The sequence below is a fragment of the Pleurodeles waltl genome, chromosome 10 (assembly GCF_031143425.1).
Source record: "Pleurodeles waltl isolate 20211129_DDA chromosome 10, aPleWal1.hap1.20221129, whole genome shotgun sequence".
Lineage (NCBI taxonomy): Eukaryota > Metazoa > Chordata > Amphibia > Caudata > Salamandridae > Pleurodeles > Pleurodeles waltl.
The window spans coordinates 110,434,607-110,456,206 of record NC_090449.1 but is presented as its reverse complement, the minus strand read 5'-3'; the positions used below and the strand labels follow the sequence as shown (position 1 = coordinate 110,456,206).

At 41.6% G+C, this 21,600-nt stretch overlaps 1 protein-coding gene across 4 annotated transcripts in view; it reads left to right on the top strand.

Annotated features, from left to right (window-relative positions):
- MICALL2 (MICAL like 2) overlaps nucleotides 1-21,600 on the top strand; it is a 162,676-nt gene that overhangs the window by 93,637 nt on the left and 47,439 nt on the right. Inside the window, exons 5-9 of one of the 4 annotated variants that reach the window (XM_069209900.1) lie at nucleotides 41-171; nucleotides 856-2,865; nucleotides 3,149-3,393; nucleotides 10,681-10,774; nucleotides 18,754-18,941. In XM_069209900.1, the coding sequence (XP_069066001.1) occupies nucleotides 41-171; nucleotides 856-2,865; nucleotides 3,149-3,393; nucleotides 10,681-10,774; nucleotides 18,754-18,941 (2,668 nt within the window). The remainder of the gene's footprint in view (nucleotides 1-40; nucleotides 172-855; nucleotides 2,866-3,148; nucleotides 3,394-10,680; nucleotides 10,775-18,753; nucleotides 18,942-21,600) is intronic. The other 3 variants (XM_069209903.1, XM_069209901.1, XM_069209902.1) reach the window with 3 other exon arrangements.

The window sequence follows — 21,600 nt, the reverse complement described above, 5'->3', positions numbered from 1 at the left end:
TAAAAGTAAATCATTACATTATTTTTGTTTTAATTTGTAGACCAGAGATCTTTCTGACAAAAGCATCCACAATGGCACTGTTAGCAGTAACTGCGCGATTTGTAGCAAGCATGTTCACCTGGTGCAGCGGCACCTGGTGGATGGAAAGCTCTACCACAGGAACTGCTTCAGGTAAGCCAACATTTAAACCCAAGGGCAACACTGGCAGACCAAAGGGGCTGCTTTTCGCAGGCGCCTGGAGTGTTAGGTGCTGTTACATCTAGAGACAATGTATTTTGCTGGAAACTAGAAGCTCCTGTTGTCAGGAGAAATTCAGGCTGGAAGAATGGTTTGCACTGAAAAAGAGTACAAAGGGAGAGGTGTATGTGCATTGTACTTCTAGCAACAAATGGAAAACAAGGAAAGGAAATATAACAACATACATAATCCTTGGGAGGGGGACATGAGCAAAGGATAATATTGTTGCATCATAGTTTAACCCCTGTTTTTTTTAACAAAATGAGAAACTTTCCATTCGCCTCTCTCCAAAATAATTACTAATATTGCCATTTCAAAAATGTCCAGGGTGAATCTGCTTAAATTATAACTCAATTGATTGTAAGAACTTTAATGTCCTTAATATGTGCCTTACAATCATCCATCATACAGTGTTTAGTTCTGTTCCTTGAGGGTTTCATAGTAGTTTTGTTTGATTATAGTGCACTGATATTATGATGTCCATTCTTGTATTTATGGTAAGGGGCGTTATATGAACTCTTGCGTTCGAAAAGTGTACATAGTAACCTATTCGCAGTTTGTTTTCATTGTGACTAGCATTGTGCTGTCTGTTCTCAATTTGCTACTAATTATTTGTAGGTGTAAACAGTGCACAGGAACTCTGCACGCTGGAACCTACAAATCTGGGCCTGAACCTGGAACTTTTCTCTGCATCAACCACCAAAATAACAACACCACAGGCCTTGGGAGCACCACCAATGGGAATGCCATAAATGTAACCAACCAATACAAGTCCGGACTAGGGCTTTCAATATCGAATCAGCCAAACAGGTTGGGTTCGGTTGATACAGGTTCACCAAACTCTGGATTTCGCACTAGTCCACATGAACCACAAAAGCTGCTAGAGGACTCGCAGAGAATTGGCCAACAACCAAAGGTCCAATCTCCCACGAGCAGTTACAGCATCTCATCACCCACTGGCTATAGCAGTAGCTCTGTTCCAGCCTTAACTATGACAACCAGTGCCAACAGCAATAAAGCACCTACTCCTTTTAGCCTTCACAGTAGCACCCCCAAAAGCAGCAACACTGTTACCCACCTTGGTAACAGAAGTGCCACACCTTTCAACAGCAATATTACTACCTCATCGAACACTACTAGTACTCCGCCTGTCATTAACTACAAAAGCGCTGTAAGCAGCAGTGCAAGCAAAACACCTGACAGTGCAAGCAAAACACCTTACAGTAGTACTCCGTCTGCCCACAGTGGTAAAAACAGTGTTCTTCCTATCACTAACACTACGACTAGCACAAACTGCAAACTGGCTTTTAATAGCACTGCACCCTACAACACTACTCCCTCAAACAGTTTCAGTAGTGTTGCTCCCAGCAGTAAGGACATGCCCCCTGCTAGCAGTTACAGGACTACAACCATCAGCACCGGTGCAACTAATGTCTTTAGCCATAAGTCTACTACTCTCTCTGACAGCAGCACCACTACTGTGTTCAGCAGTAAGTCTACTACTCCTAATAGCAGCACTGCTACCATCTTTAGCAATAAGTCTACTGCTCCATCCAGCGATGGCATCACTACAGTCTTCAGCAGTAAGCCTAAGACTACTGCTCCTTCTAACAGCAGCACCACTACTGTGTTCAGCAGTAAGTCTGGTGCTCCAGCAAGCACCAGCAGTACTACTATCTTCAGCAGTAAGTCTAATACTCCATCTAGCAACAGCTCCCCTACAGTCTTCAACAGCAAGCCTACTATTCCACCTGCCAACAGCAACACTACAGTCTTCAGCAGTAAGTCTACTACACCCTCTATCAGCAGTACCACTACTGTTTTCAGCAGTAAGCCTCCTAGGCCATCTAGCAGCAGCAGCACCACCACTACAGTCTCCAACAGGACTACTACTCCAGCAAGCAGCACAAACACTACTGGCTTAAGCAGTAAACATGTCTCTCCCTCCAGCACTCTCAGCCCTGGCCCTACGAGCAGTAGCACTGTAACTTATCCGAGCACTAAAGACAGTGCTCCTTTTAGAGGGTTTGGTGTTCCTTTCAGTAGTACTGCGGCAACTGTCCCCCCCAAAAAGGACACTGTTTCCTCCAGCATGTCCAGTATTCCTCCTGTCACTAGTACAACCACTGGATCCAGTAGTAGGAATACAAATGTCCCGGAAAATGATGGAACTACTCCTGGCAACAGTTACAGAGCTACAGTCACTATCAATAATAAAAACATAACACCGGCCTGTAGTAATAGTACTAATACCTCCAGTACTCCTTCTTGGGGAAAGTCTCCTGCTGTTACTATTGTGGTCCAAACTGAGAATAACCAGCCTTCCAGACCCTGGACCACATCAGCTGCCAAAACCCAGGAAGCGCGTGAAAAGTTTTTCCAGTCTGCAGTGGTTGTTGCTGGGGCAACAAGTGTTGAGCCTCCAGCTGGAAAGGGTCCGCTCAAGGACACGCATCATGGGGTATCGGGGAAAGTGACATCTGGTGAAACTACTGCCAAGTCCACTGTAGGAAAGAGTGAAAAAGACAAGGCACGGAGTCACCTTCTAAAGGCGCTTCCTGGTTCTTCCTCGTCATCAGTCATCACAGGGGGAGGAGCTACTACCACTAGCACCCAGCTCTCCAGCAGGTAGGAAACTGTTTGTTTATTTCGATTGTAGAATACGTGAGATAAGCTTGAGGTCCATGGAAACTTGTATTTGCAGAGTTGTTCTGTCTCTCTGTTGCTTTGTTTCTTCCTTTTGGCTGATTTGTTTTAGATTTTAACCTGCTAATAAGTCTATATGTTGCTGATAGGTCCACTCATACTAATAAAAAAGGGCCCACATGGTTGGCTGGACAATGGTGATGAGTAACCTGGATCTGGAAAGAACCATTTAACTTGCCCGTGCTTGTGCTGTGTTTTAATGCAGGCTTTCCCCCGAAGATTTCCATCCACACATCACCAGTTCCAAAAAAGAGTCTCCGAAACCAAACCGCAAAACAAAAGAGGAACATACAAGGCCAGCAGCACCACTTAGTCCATCAACTCCAGGTTTGACAACTCTTCCAGGAGGCGGGGTTTCCACAAAGAGTGCTGCAAAGAGCCCTACATTGACTGGAACAGACCTATTCAGCACGGGAACCAGCCAGAAAACAGAGACACCATCTTCAACAGGTCAGCCTCCCCTTATTTCATGTTTCATATATGATGTTTCTGTTGCCTCGTGCAAGTTAATATCTAACTCAAGGTACAGTCCACATTCCATTTATAAGCTCAGTGACTGTCTTTTTATTAGTACATCACATTGTTGCTACTTTGTGCACAAAGACACCTTTGTGATTATGCTCTTGCATTGCCAAAAATAGATTTGAAAGGGTTAGTTGAATCCAGAACATCCTCAGAATTGGGCACGTGGTTGCTGCATTTGATGAAGGATGGTGTAAATGCAGAGTTTGTTTAGTTGTGATCTTGGAGCCAGTAGGGCTCTAGTTGCCTGTTCAGAAAGGTGGTTGGTGTGAAGTCACCATTAGGGATGGATTTTGTTTGTGTGCTCTGGCACAAGCTGATGTGTAAATACACTACATTACATTTTTCGAACGATCAAATTTATCAAATATATCCCAAGGTAATGTTTTGTAATAAGAAAAAAGCTCAAAGCTGCATCTTCTCTCTAGTGCAGAACTTCTTTTAATAGGCTTGTGAAGGTTTATCTTTTACATGTACTAAGTCTTTGTAGAATTTAAGGATAAACATCCAAAAGTGATCTAATTAACAGTTCACTGTCTTCTTTTAGCACCAGTCACCTTACACTGTTCTCATGCTTTCCCATTAATTCCAACCACTATTATTCATGTCTCATCAGCATCCACAGCTGTCCATAATGTTTCACTTGACATCTCACAAGCGATAGCAATTTATTTCCCTTTACGGTCTAACCTTTTCTCTACGTCTCCCAAAAAGACTCTCGCACTCCCTTTAGGAATTATCTCAAATGCTTGAAAAAATATGGTGTCCTAATGTGGTATTCTCTATATCCTCTTCCCTTGTGGTGGACCTTAAGATCCATTTTCTAATTCCATTTACCACTTTTGATGTTTTGTGCAAGTGTTCAGTGCTCTAACCTCTAGATGACTCCTAAGCCTCTGAAGTGTCATGCAGCGGTATACCTAAACATATTAAAGAAGGGAACTACTATTGAATGTAATCCTTGCTCAACTAGTAAACTTGAGCACATCAGTCTAGAGAATGATTTGATCTAAATCCTGCTTTCCTACTTTACTCAGCAGAGGGATTTTTTGTAAATTTTCAAAAGGATCATCAAAAACCTGTTTTAGCGAACTTCATCCCGTAAAACAATCCTATCAAAAGTGATCAAAATACACTTGTTACTCAAAATAATTTCTAAATAGTACTGTCAAGGGCTTTCATGCAAATGGCTTTCTGAAGAGCATACCACAGTCAATGGATATAGAGAATGTATTTATCTGCATAGTTTGCAGAGCGGGACCTGGCCAGTTAGGTGATCCAAGTCTTCACACACCTAACAGGAGAATTCTTGTGTCCACTCATAAAGCAGAAGGAGTCTCCTGCCAGTTGCAAGAGTACAACAGCACATAGCTAAGACTTGCCCCATCACAAGATGTACCTGTATTAAGAAGTGAAACACATTTTGAAGATTCTTTTCCTAGGCCAGCTTTCTATGAATTAGGGGAATGTGATGGGGCCATGCAAGGGAAGTGTTGGGTTCTTGTCTTCGGTTTACTTTCTTTTGGGAATGTTTATGCTTCACAGAGATTGACCTTTGGTGGCGTTTGGCCACCATGCATTGGTCAGTCACCTCTGAGCTTGCTGACTGTAGATAGCCTTGTGAACGTATGCAGCATAAGTTTGGTTGCAGAAGAGAGAATATTGATACCTTTTCGAGTGGCTGCACTTTCCTTTTGGAGTCCTACTAAACTAGCGGCCAAAAAAAGTTGATTAAATATGTAAGTGAATTAACTTCAAGCAGCTCCTTGTGCGGTGTTGCCAGTTGGCTAGGCTTCTGATGTTTGTGACTACATACGAAAGTGTACGTCACATATAAACGTACAATTAAAGGTGTAATAAAAAGTGGGCACGAAGTCACAGGATATGCCACTTTCTCATTGAAATCCTGTCTGGCATTTTATAACTTTTGAAGTTTTATCAGGACACTTGGACTATGTCACAAAAACGTCATTTATCTGTAATACGACAAGTAACTAACATGTTCTCTCAATTTGAGACGGGACAGCGAGCAGGGTCAAATTTGATCTGCCTATTACGGCTCCTCCCAACTCCAGTGGCCTCTGGTGTAAGCATGAATTGAACCATCCTGCCCCCCTCTGCTTTTACTGCTAACAACGCCTAGTCATTCCCTCCCCACTTATCAGCATAGTGCCTATGTCCTGCTAACTGCTCCGGGCACTGCTCTGCTGTTCCCTAGCTCAGTTCACTCTATAGTCCTGCACATGCATAAATTCAATGATTAGCAAGACCTGTGATCTGAGCTGCAGCAGTTCGTCAATGGGACAACCGTGTTGGAATCCCTGATCCGGTTTTTTACTTTTGCGTGACAAACAACCTGCCCTATTCGGTTTGGATGACTGCATGACTGTTGACTAGAGAAGTTGTTGTACTCGTCCTGGTCTCCTGTCAGAACCCTTCTTTATGATGAGCTTCAGCACATAGTACGGTAGTAGAGCTTCTTACTGGCTCATATATATTTTTGTGTGTGTGTGTGTGTGTGTGTGTGTGTGTATATATATATATATATATATATATATATATATATATATATATATATATATATATATATACACACATATATATATTCACAAAATTAAGACATATTTTGCTTCTGTTCAGTCTTTGAAAGTTTTGTGCACATTGATTTAAGTTACCGTGGGGGGTCCTAAAACATAATTTCATCCCCGGTTTTGGGATGAAGGTCCAAAAATACTGATGGACAAAATAATAATACCAGATTTGGCACAAACACAGAGCCCAATTTGATTTTCTGAATTTGGTATTTATCCGTTCAGCAGTTTTTCAGTAGTTTGAATTAAAATGTATAAATGTCTAGTTTAAAAAGACATAGACCTGCATTATACAGAGTATGCAGGGGCCACAACGGGTATTTATACCTGCGCTTTGCACTACCGGGGAATTTCTGTATTACAGGAAGGCCAGCAGATGTTTGTGCAGTCGCTCTATCATATGGATTGTGCTGGCACACATCTTGCACCAGTGCGATAGCAACAATGAGCACCCTAGTTTGCATGCCCCATTCACGAGTGAACCCTTTTGCATTTTCATCTTCGCTGTATTGCAGACGTGGGCGCAAGGGCAAAGAAGCCATTGGAAGATGGACTGATAGTGTCCCTGTATGAAGTGGAGCCCAGCCCGTTTCCCTCCCGAAGAGTACGAAGGGTAATATGGCCACAGGGACACCTCTCAGAAATCCCCTGAAGGCAGGTGCAGTTAGATTGAGCACATGCCTAATGGGAAATCACTGTTCCACTTTGAAATCAAGGCCCAGTACCTGCCTTCACTGAAAGGCAGACAGGGTGCTTCAGTTAGGCTACCTTTTACTAATTCCCTGTGGAGTACAGAGAAGAGTTTGCTCCTGCACTGTGAATAGCACATTTGCTGCGATAAGGCGAATGGTTTTGGTCTGCGCCCAGGTGATGGCGTGGCAGAGTGGGACAGTGTGTCCTGTGTGATAGGGCTCCTGAAGTCTATGGACCACCTCATTTTAAGACTGGAGACAGACATGGAATAGTGATGTTGTGTGGTGACTGCCGACTGCCTTGAAGTCCACACTGTTAATTTTTGTTCCCTAACATCATGGGGCCAGCAGAAAGACCAGAGCTCTTCACTCAGAAACATGCCTGTAAATAGCAAGGTGAGTTCAACAGAAAATACTTCAGTTATCAACCAAGGACATAGTTACTGTTGTAAAACCTGCTCTAATTAAGAAAAATGCCAGCATGGCTTTTGCAAAGTCTAAAGATCAAAGTGTTGCAACCCTTGTCCTTCATCCAGCTGTCCTGATTGCAAGAGTAGGTTGAGCCTATCGCAGTGCCCTCGCCTCACAATCATGTTGCTGTCTTGATGAATGAAAGATTTCTAAAGCACAAGGCCACTCCATAGTGTCTCCCAGCGTGAGACCTGCAAAGGCACTTCCACAAGCCGCCTCACTAATGACATGAAAAAAGGTGTTTTTAGGGCCTTTCTCAATGTTGAGTTTGGAGAAATGGCTCAAAGTGATCACAGGAGCTGATTCTGTTCTTTGCTGAGAGAAGTGAAAAGGAGTGGTCACCACTCCTAAGGCGGTGAGACCTCGGGCGCTGCAACAAGCAGCCCTGACGCAGGCTGAAGACTTCTAGGGGACTGATGGTGTGCAACTCTACAATGTTATCAAAGACTGGACTGATGAGTGAGAGTAAGAGCACTGAAAAAATCATTTTCCTGAAGGGGAACCCAAGAACCATCAGTTGGCTAATATCAGTCCTGCTGTCCAACCAATGGCTTTGCTTTTATTGCCTCAGACTTCAGTATGTGTTCAGCAATTCAAGAACCTTGTCAAACCCGGCAGATTTATTAGAGTGTGAGATGGAAATAGTGTGGGTAAGATTGAAAAAATATGTGTAGAGCTGTGTCCTGTTACCACATGTCCTGCAGAGCATTCACCCTGTCAATAGCTTGTAAGTTGCTAAATCTTAAGTACCCAGAGAACCAAGTGAATCCAAGCATGTACTATGTTTTTTTCAACTATTGCATACTTCTGTATTCAGTGTTCAGTTCCAATCCGTCCCACCCCTTCATAGAGATACCCCTTGGTGTATCACCCTACCACACATTCCGTCTCCATTTGCCAATAATCTGGTGGATTGTGCGACTCTGAAAAGGCAAATCTTGATTTACTGTTGAGTAATTTAATGAGTTATCAGAAAAGTAATGTAACAAAATAACATCAGGTTCTCTTCAGGAGTCCCAAATTATGGTTTATGGGAGCAAAAACAGGACCTTCCTAATCTCATAATTGCATTTATTGGTCACTTATGGTTTTGACTGTGTCAAGGGAAACAACAAAAATCTAAAGTAGAAACCTGTATGGATTTTCAGCCTTTGACACAGTTTCATTTATTAATAATTCTGGAGCGCACGCAGAGGCAGGCAGCCAACAGGGAAGAATGCTGCATTGTATTTGCAGATACAAGTCTAGGGCATTCCTTGGCAGATTTCTTCTCTTCCCCAAATCTTGTTTGCTTGTGAGTTAGAAACATACTAACCTGGCGTAGGTAGATATTATTTTTCTATCACAGATTTAATATGGTTGTCTCACTTTGGTGCTCTGCCTTTCTTCCACCTAAAGCAAACATATATCACTGTTGCCTAACAGTGTAATAGGATAACCTTTGTTATACCCAGGTATAAGCTAAATTGGGCTTACTCACAAGGGCAAGCAGTACCGAAAGGGTACTCTTTTACTAACTCTTATATACTTTCGTAAATAAGGCTCAATACCACGAAGCCCCTGTTAGTAAAAAAGCAAGGCTGGCACATTCCTTTCTGTTTGTACCAACTCCACATAAATATTCTTTAACTTTTAACATTTTAGATATTTTGGGCCAATTCATAAAGGCATATAAGAGTACAAAAAGTTGTACTACTGGAGTACTAATTTACATACTTAAGAATGCCTTTATGAATAGACTCAATGGTCTCCATCTTGGGGCTTTTTATCTGGTTTATGGTCCTGAATGGGAGTGACATATTGTGGATCGATGGGTTATAAAGAAGTAAAGTAATGTAGATTTACTATTGCCTTCACAAGTGTAGCTATTTGCGAGAATTTGTAGAAAACATGACTATTTAGGAATTCCTGTAATTGAAATCACATTGCTTGAAGAAGACTGAACACTTGTTCACAGGCCACTGGCTAATAGATGTAGAATAGTTTAAAATGGAGAACAGAATTAATTGTACTTAAAACACTGCCATATTGCCTACTCTCTTGACACTCTGATTGGCACTATCTGTGGGGCCTAGAGGGCAGAGCTTTGTGTTGAGCAGCGAGCAGTATGTATATACAAAACTTCTTCTACCGGTGGGTTAGCGGTACCCCTGTACCTTCTTGAATAAAGTACCCTGCTTGAAAAAGAACTGTGACCTGTTTCTTCATGCTGTCTCTGGATGTCACTTCAGAACACCATGTTTTCTGTAACATGCCACCGGAATACACAATTGCTCCTGTGAACTATCGGAAAATTACTTTTCAGTTGTCTCAAACCTCTTCATCAATCCTTCTCTCTGAAAATACAACAACTCAAGAGTACCTTGTGACCAGAGCTCCAATGGTGAGTCTCACAAGTCCACGAAATGGGCCAAAGGTTCTGGTGCTTCACCCTTCCTTGCTGCAGAAGTCGACAAGCCCTCCTCTTCACAAAAATGTTGTATTCTTGAGGGGCAGTTGTAATTTGCATGTGAAGAAGCTGAGTGCAGTTCCTTTTGCGGAGCTTCCTTTATTCAGAGTTACAGACGCCCTACTCCACCTGCATACAATGCTGGTGCCTTCTCATATTCTACATAGACGTAGATCTCGCATGTTAAGGAGAAGCCCACAATGCCTGAGGTATAGGAGGCATCTTTCTGTGTATGTGCAGTGCACGAACGTCCAGGAGATTCCTCAGGGCGACAATAAAAGGCTCTTTTGAGTTGGCAAACAATTGGAATCCGCTATTATCTCAAAATTGATATGCACCTCAAAGATCTTAACATATTATCTTAGAAAAAAATAAAAGCTAATCCACTTTTTACCTGGTACTCCATGTGCTAAGTAAATGTGAGTGAATTGATAGTGTTCTTTTCGGTGGTAGGTCTGTGTGAGCTCATAACTTGGATGACTCATTCTGAAACAATATTCATGAGCTTCGGAGCAGGGAAGGAAGTTGGAGAGGTGTCTGGACCTTATAACAAAGGACCCTGAAAGCAAATAGCTATAAAGAGGTTTCTTACACAGGCCTGAGGATGTTGCATATCACTGCTGGAGAAAGGAAATGGGGTGCATAGTGAGTAGGATTCTCCAACGGCCAATTATTTGTCCTCTTGACTAAAAAAAAAAAGAAAAAATGCCTGAATGTAGTGGTTCTGGGACCTTAGGGTCTGAGCGTAAATGATGATGTACATATTTATGAAACCTCCAATGTAGGAGCCACGTTTCACAATTACACACATGTGTCTACAAACATGAGGTCTGAAGTTTGATATTGTTTCATAGCTCTACATGGGGTGGGTTCTGGCATTATTGGCATGCGTGTTAATTTCAACATACTTGTGATTACAATATGTTTTTGCTGGTTTTCCTTGTAGTTGATTAGTAGCATATTTTGTCCAACTATTTTGCTTGTTTATTAAAAAATGCTGCTTCTTTCTCAGTAGGCCCTTTGAGCACCAATGCAAATGCAACAGAGGCACCAGCAGAATGGAGGTCCAAGCTAAAACCGGTGACCAAAGGGCCTGTTGCCATCAGGTGAGTTTATCCACCACATGTGCAAGCATATGTCTCTAGCAATAAAAGAAAGATGTGGAAAGGGTGCTGTTAATGTACCTTACCAAACTAGATCAATACCAGCTTTCGCCTCAGAACAAAAATTTACTTTTTTGCTCAATTCATTTTCTCACAAGTAGTCTCTTCTAAAGATTAGTTGTCCACACCTGCGCAAATGCCCATGGAAAAATTGACAGAATATCGAGTTTAAACAACTAACACCCTGCAGACAAGCTGACCTCCACCTAATGTCCAGCACTTGGACCAGCTATGCTAGGAGTAAAATTAGAATTGTGAACAAATGGGTGGGAAGTGATTTTTTTTCTGGATGTAGGCATTAAATAAAGGTAGGTCTTTGCAGGGATATACTTATGCTGGCTCAGTATTTTGACAATTTCAATTTTATAGTCTTCTTTTACAAAAAGCAGAATTTTTGCAGAGTGGACCATATTTAGCAATTTGTGGCAGGTAGTTCCACAGTGTAATAGTTATCTTATTATTTTATTCTCTTGCTAACCTAAGTGGTTAATGGGATTACAGTAACGCCAAAGAAATCTGCTTTTGTAAATGGGTCTGCTTCAAATGACTAGTCTACTCAAATTGTATACAAACTAGATCACACTACTTGGCAAGCCGCACATTGCTAGAGGATGCAGGTTCCACAGAGGGCATGTTTCACAAGAGGCAACAAACTACAATGTAAAGCTTCCTCTCAGCTATAACAGACACATTAACACTCCTCCCTTTTTAGTCAATGAGCAGGGTTACAACCCCGCAGCTCTGATTTGCGAAGTTGCAATACCAAACGTGTTAAAAAATGTTTCAATGACATCTCTGGCTTTATAAAGTGCAAATATGGGAGATATTTTTTTTAAAAAGGAATTAGATTTGGGCCCTTCAAGAATGTTTCTGGGACTGTTGAGGGCTGCCAGCTTGATGCATGTTAGGAACTTACCATTCCCCCAAAGTGAGTCTCTAACAGCAAACATCCCATTCCATGCAGAGTAATATCTTACACCTCTAAAGCATAATGAGAAGGATAGCTGTCACACTACAACTGTTTTCTCTCCACTGCTACCCAGGACAGCAGAGATGCCTATTTCCTGCAGTCTGATGTCCAGTCCACTTGGGTGGTGTATCTGCCTGTAGGCAATAGGGGTTGGGTGAAGCTAAACTTTACTTCAGGTGAGGTCAAGAAACTACACCCTTCTTCATGAAGGAAGAAGTTTCCCGGCAGGAACAGGAGCCAACAATGCAGCTCTGTTACTGATTTACTGTATTGAGTGATGCTAGAGAATAACTTAGAACAACAGCACTAGAAACACACACACATAATTCACATTGTATGACAGCATGCACATAATAACTAACACTGTTATGCATTTTTATGCCCAACTTCCTCTTCTGCTGCTGATCATAAACCTGGGAAAAAGTGACTTTGCCCAATCTCACGGATTGTGAATCGACTAGAACGCCATAGAACGCCGGGACAGTGAATGGTTGTTGATTTGCACTTTGAACTATTGTATTAAACCAGTCAATCATGTCCAGTACTTGGCTTTAGTAAGATGCTATCGTGGGAAGTGTAGAAATACACATTTCATTGTAAGTGTGTGCACTGGAACACATTTGGTGCTATTTCCGTGCACTTCTGTGGACTGCCAATAAACCCCAGACTGTCTGCTTTGGACACCAAACCCGGAGTTGAAATTGGACTTTATTCTTTAACACCAAAACTGTCGCACTGAGTAAAGATGTGATGGCTGACCTTGCCCAGAACCACTCCCCAACAAGAGCAGTCTTTTTCTGTGTTACACTTTCCATCAGCGGCTGCTTATGAGGCCTTCTTGTCTTTGTGTAGATACAAGAGAAAGGCTTACTGATTTACTGAGGGTCTGGGATTCCATTCTTGTTGGCAGAGTAGTCTCATCTTGATTTATCTTAGTTGCCAAATCAAACTGATGGAAAAATACATGCTTGTTTCAAAATGGAGGAATGATCATAGCATTCTTCAAAGTCGAATTTTAGGAAATCCAAATAAACGAATACTCCTTCCAGGGTTTCTATATATTATACATGATTATCTGCTGAGCATACGTCGTTATGCACAAATATCACAGTTATAAGATGGCTGATTTCATCTGGTGAAACAAAACTGCTGGGAAGAATAAGGATACACACACATTATCCAAACCAGAAGAAAGGTTGAAACATATACTTCCATTTTAGTAAAAAATAATTGCAAGTGAAACAAATCAATCCACTGTACCACTCCAGTTTATCCTGCTGAGCTGTCTATAGTCACTTAGACATTAAGCAATGGATTACCACTGTATCATCCTCACAAAGCCAAAAAGCAACGTAAGCATTTACCATGCTAAGTGGCTTGGATAAGTAAGATAGCTTCAAATTCCCCATGGAATATAGTAAAAACTGTTAATAACCTTGTAAAAGAGTGCATCTTGGGTCATACAAGAGCAAGCTATTCAGCATGGGTAAAACATTGCTACTTGGAAGCCTAAGGGGAACCAATAATTCATGCAAAGCAGAAGGCACGATGGGTAAACCCCAATGTTTTTGAAGAGAGTATTCGGATTAGAAACAGTTTGATCCACCAGAGGGCACCCTACTTTAGTTTGCTCAGATGTCGAGTTGCTGATGACTGCGTTCGTTTTTCTGATGCAGGTGGGCCTGTTTTGAGAGAAGATTTGGGACTATGGCTTCAGCACCATGCAGACACAGTGGTTGTTGCCATAGATGATACTCGTTGCAGGATTTCTGCATACTCAGATTCTCTCGGAGCACGAATTTTGTTAAGTTATGAATCTATTGTATTATCCCAGATAGCTTGAGTATTTAAAGCTGTAAGCACCTGGTAATTGAGTAGTGAGCTGGTGACCTTTTCTAGAATATAAATTATTTGGTAAACAATGTATCACGGTTACCTCGATTTTGAAGCAAAAGAAGTGTCCACGTACCTGCAAGCTCTTAAATATTTCCCGGAGCATATAGATCTCATCTCGGTCAAAGAGCTCACACTAGTTCGCTGTTGCAAAATATTTCTAAATGCTCTGCACTTACTTGGTGTCATTTTGTCATTTTGAATGCTTCTCTGCTGAAGAATCAGTCCACATACTTTGAAAAAGACCACCATTACATCTTCATTCAACAAAGAAAAGTACAGCTGAACCCTACCGATAACAATAGTTATTTGCCGATTGTGCGACAACTTGGCCAAGTAAACTCAAGATGACCATGGCTTCAACTCCAAAGTCATCTTTACAGTTTTAAACTATTTTCTCCTTTATCAGTCTGGATTCTGTTAAGAATTAAGACTATATAAGATCTGGGATGACCTCTAAAAGACAGTGGATGAAGGTTGCTTGGGTTTGGTAAGTTTGCTTGAGTGTTCCCCCCTCTTTTATACAGTGACAATCTCACTTTACTTCAGATGCATCACTGATAGAGAAGGCAAACAGGGTTCTCTTTCCAAAGCCAATATTCTTGTGGTCCTGAATAAAATTGCCAGAGTTTTTTTCATATCTGTAGCATCCTAGAAACATTACCACTCCGTCGTAGAATGGAAGCATTTACTATTGTTTGTTCTCTATTTCTAAGCATTTGTAGACTTCAGAGGTCTGAGTGGGTTGGTGTAGTACTGATGAGGAATAGAGAAAAGGAGCAGTGGGTGGGTGATTATGGGCACATGGGCAGTTGTGATGAGGTTGGGGTGTAGGGGAAGGAGGTAGGCATTCTAAATAGTACACACGGTTTCTTAGTATAACAGTGGTAAATTAAGGAGAGCAAGGAAAAAGAACAGCCTGAGAGAGAACAGAGTAAGGAGTTATAGAAGAATGGAAAGAAGTACTTAGTCGAAGAGTGGATCCAAAAGAAAAGTACCAGTGGCTGATTGCCCTGATGTGGAAGGTTTTTGTGTGATAATTCCTCTTGTCCATTTTATGTGCATTATTCACATAATTCTGGTAATGCACACAGCGCAGGCTACGATGCTTTTCTAATTATAATTCCTGGAAGGGTTTCTGCTTCCTTGTAACCACCAGCATAAAAGGTCCTGTGCTTCTTTCATATCACCACTGCCCCCTCCCACCCCCCCCAAAAAAATGATAAAAACCAATGCTGTGCCTCAAACAGGACAGTGTCCATTTGAGGATTTCCCAGATCTTTCAAAGGTATCTTAGCTTGTATAACAATTACTGAAATAATACCCACTCGGAGGATGCAGAAAATGGAAGACCTGCATGTGCTTTAAGAGCATGCTCACCTGCTCCTCACAAGATCTTTTCTCTTGAAATCTTGTTTGTGCTTGCCTAGTTTGGTCGTATTTGAGATGGCTTGAATCCACCCATGTTGCCAGTAGTCCATACTCAAGACCCTTCAATTGTTCGTTAAACATGAGGGATCATGGAAATGGAAATAGACTGGAGGGATAGGTTGAACAGATGTCCAAATAGGTGAATGGTAGCCTAATGTCTGAAGGAAAGTAGGGTTGTGTTATTAATTTATGCATTCAGGAAAGAAAACAAAAACATGATAAACTAGCATGTTAGCAGTGGAAGATTTAAAGGCCATCTTTCTGCCCAAAAGCCCAGAGCTGTCTCAGAATGGTGAGCTGGAAGAAGATCCGTCAGGTATATTTGCTTGCTGCTACAACAGATTGTTTTGATTTTATTTTTTTATCCCTGTTTGCACATGTGTGTGCCATGTGTCAGCGATGACAGTGTAAATTGAGCATGTGTAAATTGAGCATGCCTGCATGCATTTACGGTATGTTCTACACAGGTGCCTGAGACGTATGTGCATCGTGTGCACCTGGAACATTTTTTTTTCCCTGCTTGCACAGGTGGGCATGTCTGCATGGCTCAGTTTTGGGATTTGTGCATGTTTGTTCATGCATAGAATTTTGCATTCACTTGTGGTTCTATCCTTGTTTGCCAGATGTATTTGAATGAAGAATCTGACACCACCTGACATTTTTTCACACTTGGATTCTTTCTTTGAGAAAACGGACTTGAACTTGCTTAACCAGGGACTTAGAACAATGCAGACATTATTTTTTTTGTTTCTGGAAGAATAAACGACTTCTGTGCTTAATCATCCCAATGAAAGAGGTTCACTGACAGGGTTGTCTAGAAAATAAACAGTATCTTCTCACACTCTAGTATTAAAGCCCCAGAGTGCCATTTGTTGCTTGCTAGGGGGATAATTTAGTGTTTTTTACTGCTGTGCTCTTTTTTCATCTTACAAGGTTAGGTTATCAAGCAGATCCTTGGCCAGTACTACTGATGAGATTTATTAAATTAAAACATTGATTAAACTGAATTGAACAATGAGGCATTAAAATACACATTGTTATCCCTTCAGTTAGCAATGTGTATGTTGCTTTCAAACAGCCAAGCCCACGATTCCAAATATTGCCTTTCTGCTATTTTACGGGTTCACGCATATTCCTCTTCGGTTTTCTAGTAAATGTTGGCTATGTGCCAAAGCACTTTTTTGGATTGGTAGACACTGCATTGTGCACTTACCTGAATTGTTGTGTCCATTTTACTGTGTTACTTTGATTTTGTAAACTTATCTGCAGAGAGGGAATGGTGCAGTGAAAATGGGTGAATCACCTGACTTTAAACATTGGGTCTAAATGTGACCAATCCTTGATATTGCTCAAGAGTGATTGAACATTGTGATCTGGTATTGTTTGTGATGTCTTCAAGGCAGTGCTTAGTTGGAACTAAAATAACTGGTTCTCAAAATGTGTCTGAGAAGGTGGCATGAGCAGGAGATGAGGCAGGCCCTGCTTGCACTAAGACTACAGCTTGGAACCTCTGGTCATCTCTCCCGGCTACCAGCTGCTTGCCTGTAGACTGTATTGCCTCACCATAAGGAACATGTACACTGGACAGTAAAGAGAGAAAAACTCTTCTATTTTCATTGTGGTTCATGGATATAGAAGAAATGGTTATTGTGTTGGCAGCCCTATTTATTTGCCTATGCTTCGCTGTCAATTAAGGGAGCAGCAGACCAGGACTTTGCAGGAAGTGGCATTGTGGAGTCCATGTTTTCTGAAATAGGTTCTATTGGTGCCCACTGGCTGCCACTGCCACAAGTTAACCACTGATTCAAGTGGATGGTACTTTTACCTGCTTCTTTGAAAATATATGGTACTGTACGCATGTGGGTAAGGCATCAGAAACTGAAGCCTAATGTTTAATCAGTTTCTGTATCTTCTACTTCTTCTGTTGTAGATGCCTGACATAATTACTTCACAATGCAAAGCTCTATCATAGTGCCATAGAAGCGGCTTGCAAATCTCAAAATGCACAGTCGGTGTGAATTACAAATTGCTCTATTGTTTTCTTTATGCGTTGTTTTATTGTTATGTACAATTTTTCAGTTCTTTCAGAACTTTGTGCTAGTGTTCTAATTCTCATAACTCCCCTGTTTATTTGGGGGTTTGATGAAACACAGCAGCATGTAGCCATAGTGTTGCATCAGTTACCTTGGACAGTATGCTTGGAGTTGTGGAAAGGTCATAATTTGTAGCCATCATTTAGTGACCTAGGTGTGATTGAGATTTTTCCGGTCAGTTTTGCGGGCTTGAGTTTTCCATTCTACTATCGGGACCCACTAGAAAAAATGTGGATGGCTGCAGTAGAAAGGCAAGGAAAGGTTGATGATGAATCTTGGTCCCTTGCTATTTTTTGATAGCTCCGGGTAGGGTGAGGTTATTTCACAGTGTGTGCTCCTCTTGAATGAGCGGCGTTCGACCTCATATTCTTCTTTTTGAATATCTTTAACTGAGTAGAGTAGACTTGTCTTTGGGGCACAGTGACTGCCAACGATTGTGGGGTCTTACCCCAGAATAACTTCTATAAAATTCAAGGCCTTTAAATGTCATTGTTTTTACGGCAGGAGCAAATGGAAAGTGTGGGTTATGCTTGTGTGTTTTGAGTTACAAGCAATCCATGTCCCTTTTTCTGAAGCCTCATAGTTCAAAAATGTGTTTTTTGAGGTGGGGTAAATTTATGGTGTTGGAATTTCACATATTGTTAACTTGGCAGCCTAGGCCTGTATTGCCGAAAGGAATGATAGAACACTCTGTCGAACAAGACAACATGCCCAAGGATAGGTCCTTTGTGCTTTGACGTAATCTCTTTAATACACTAACAGTTTTCTGTTATTTGGTTTTAAATCTGCTCCAGACATTCAGAAGTTTTAAATCATGTGGTCTAGTCCCTTTGCCAGTTACTGGCAGGCCTGGGTGCCTATGTGTACATCCAGAGCTTTAAATTGGGTCACTCAATGGGCTTACTTAGGTGTATATATGCATGGTAAAAGCGTAAATGACTTAGCTTCATGCTAGTAGTTCAGCTAATTTAAATGTTTTAGCTTCAAAAACAAAAATATCATCATTTCCCAGTTTGGTTTTAGTGCAGTGTGATTTCTGGCCGTGTTCCCTCTGATGTGGGCGCCAAAGCCATTACGGAATGGAGATTCTCTGAAGTGAGAAGGAAACAGATTTCGGTTATAATCCTTCTTACTTACTTCACTTCACAATGTTGAAATGAAGACATTGGTTTTCAACAAAACATACATGTTGATAATCCAAAAATCAAAACGTAAAAAACACTTTCAAAAATATTTAGGGAACATGCAGAATTATTTGAAGTCTAATTTCCTTCTCACAAACTGTCTGCATGGTGCATTTTTTCTGGAATGCCACAGAAAGTGAGTATTTAATGAGCAAAATTACTCATTTGCACAATTTAGAGGGTTTTGTAAGTCCATGCTTTGCAGATCTAACCTGCCAGAGTTTGCTGGAGGAATCTGAAAATGTTACAGCGGATTTCGGTAAGCCTAGCCGCTTTGTACCAGAGAGCTACTGCAGCACAAGAGGCACAGGTATTCTGTACATTATTGGTATTGGTTTATCCACCTTCTAGCAGGGCTGCAGATTCAAGAGACAAGCTGCCAGTGATGGACTCGATTGGTACTGCTGCTCAGAAGACTCCCTCCTCCAAAATAGTGAACCCGAAGGTGACCATCAACATCAGCCCAAGCCCAACAGGGAAGGAGAACAAACCAGAAGAACCCAGAAATGTCCCTTCAGGGCAGGGAACCAGTGTGACAGGTAAGAAGAGTTAATTTTAATGGAGAGAAAAAATAGTTTTGCTTTAAACTGCAAACTTAAAGTACCTTGATTTTCTTTTTTTTCTAGTTATAGAAAACCCCACCTCATCTTTCAGTCACTTCAGTGTGCAGTAGTTATGTGAGAAATTGTACTTTTTAAGTCAGGACAGATAGTGCTCATTTGAGAAAGAGAGTATACATATCTAATTTGTGTTAGCCACAACCATCATTTGCGTTTGGTTTAGCTGTAGGCAAATGAAATGTATTTGGATTTAAGAATTGTGCTCAAATACAAGGAGTAATGAACAGCATGTGAATCCAGAAAGCTCTTCAAGCTGCAAAACAACCCGTACAGGTAAGAAACTATACATTTTTCTTTCATTAGGTTGGGATTGTAATCATTAGCCAGTCTTAGGCCCTGAATTTCCATAGTTTTATAGCTATTCATGAGCCATGTAAAAGATAATTGACTGATCAGATGCACAGTTACAAAGTGCATATTCCTGTTCAGGACATAGAGGGGTGTTACTTAAGGTATTCCAGTCCTTTGTCCAATCAGCCTAGTGGGGTACAGAGAAATGTAAACTTGATGCTTGTATGCACTGTAAGCAGTGATATTGTAAGGATCGGTATGCGGAATGAGTGAGTCTGTACTGGTATGAATGAGCCAGAGTGAGATTGAGTGAATCAAAATTAGTGGGATGGATTGAGAGACTAAGTGAGAATGAGACTGTGAGTGTCAGAATAAGACTGAGTGAATGAGAATAATAGAGTATGAGTAAGTCACTGAGATTGAGTGATTTCAAATGAGTGGAACTGAGTAAATCAGTTAGACTGAGTGAGTCAGGAGACTGGGTGAAAAGGAGTGAGACTGAGTGAGTCACTGTGACATTGACTGAGTCTGAATGAATGAGAATGAGTGAGGAAGGGTGGGACTGAGTGAGAATGAATGAATTTGAGTGACTCACAGTGACACTGAGAGAGTGGACCTGAGTGGGTCAGCATGAGAATGAGAGAGACTGCAGGAGTCTGGGAGACAGAAAAAGACTGAGTGAATCAGAGTAAGTAAAGGTGAGTGCAAGTGTGATTGAGTGTCAGTAAATGAGACTGAGTGCAAGTGAGTGTGAGCATACTCTTGTGAACTCTCCAAGAAGTAGTAAGGGTCGCTCACTGGAATTTGACACAAGAATTATGCCCACAGCTTTTCGAGGTTACCAGCTGCAATTGCCCATAGCTGAAGCCCAGTAGCCCCTGCTTGCCTTGTGCTGCCATCCCAGCACGACCCCCGAATGGGGTCAAGCATCTTCCCTTTGCGAAGAGGCTTAATCACCAGTGTTGTAGTCTCAAAGATCTATCTCAAAAAGGAGGAATCAGGAAACAAATACTGTAGTTCTGAGATGCCCACATTCACAGAACAAGCCAAGATGTGAAGACTTACCTAACTAGGCAGCCCTGCACAAGGTGGCTAGTACATGAATGTTTAATGACGTTTGAGGATAAACTTCACAGGTGTTCTCTGTGCCCAATTATAAGCTCAATAAGTTCTTCACATGCAATTCTTTTCACATGCAATTCTTTTTACAGCTGTAACTGCAGAATATCCATAGACATGACAAACATGCAAGGGTAGGATTGGTGAAATTGGTAACTTCATGTTACAAAGGGTAACTAAAGACTAGTCTCACATAGGATGGGAGGCCCCAGCTTGTGTTACATTTAGTCCACTGATCCTGGTGGTTACCCAGGAACTCAAATGATAACTGCAGCTGTGACAGACAAGTAGTAGGGAGGAATTGTGCTCAACAGGAAAGAAAATAAAAAGTAGCCTAACACTCTGAAGCAAGCAAAATTCTGCATTCTCCGCATCACATGCCGCATAACTGAAGAGCACTGCTAACAGGCTCCAGATATAGTGCCTGCCAGAAAATAGGATTGCCCTGCTAAATAACGCCGGCAGAGAAAAGAAGGTGCTAAACAGTGTTTGCTTGGCAAACAATGATACACTGCAAAACAACTGCATTAGGTAACAAGGATTGACTGCAGAGAAAAGACAATTGAGAAATTGAAGATATATTGGTGCACATAGTAGTACAAATTGGTATGTGGTCACTGTAGGAGTGGCCAATGTGGGAACGTGGCTTCAATGACCAATGCTGTACTGAAACAAAGTGAGTTTAGAAGAGCTGGCTAGTGACCACATGTCTAACAAGCTTTTGCAATGCAACGGGTCTCGCATTTCTCCGAGTTAGAGCCATTAGCAGTTGTAAACTCCCAACCAGACTTTTCATGCCACATTAAATGGAAAAAATTAGCGCGATCGTGCTGCTGCAGTTCACTCGTAGTGAAAGCTATCAGCAAAAGTGAAATTATCTACGTGACCGGCAAAAATGCAATTAACTATGTAACAGGGTCGATGTCATGGAAAGCTCTCGACTTCTGCCAAGCAAGATCGCGTTGCGAAAAAAGATAAAAAGTAGTCCACAAACCGGACGGAAAACAGTGAGTCTCGCATTTTTTCAGTACTTGGTCGCTGCGCTCGAGGAGGGCTAACCACCGGAAAAGGCATGATGTGTGCATGCCTTCCACTAATGAAAGCAAGCAGATTTTAACAGGCAAGCCCACGAACCAATGAAAGACACTGACGTGACATGGACCGGGCT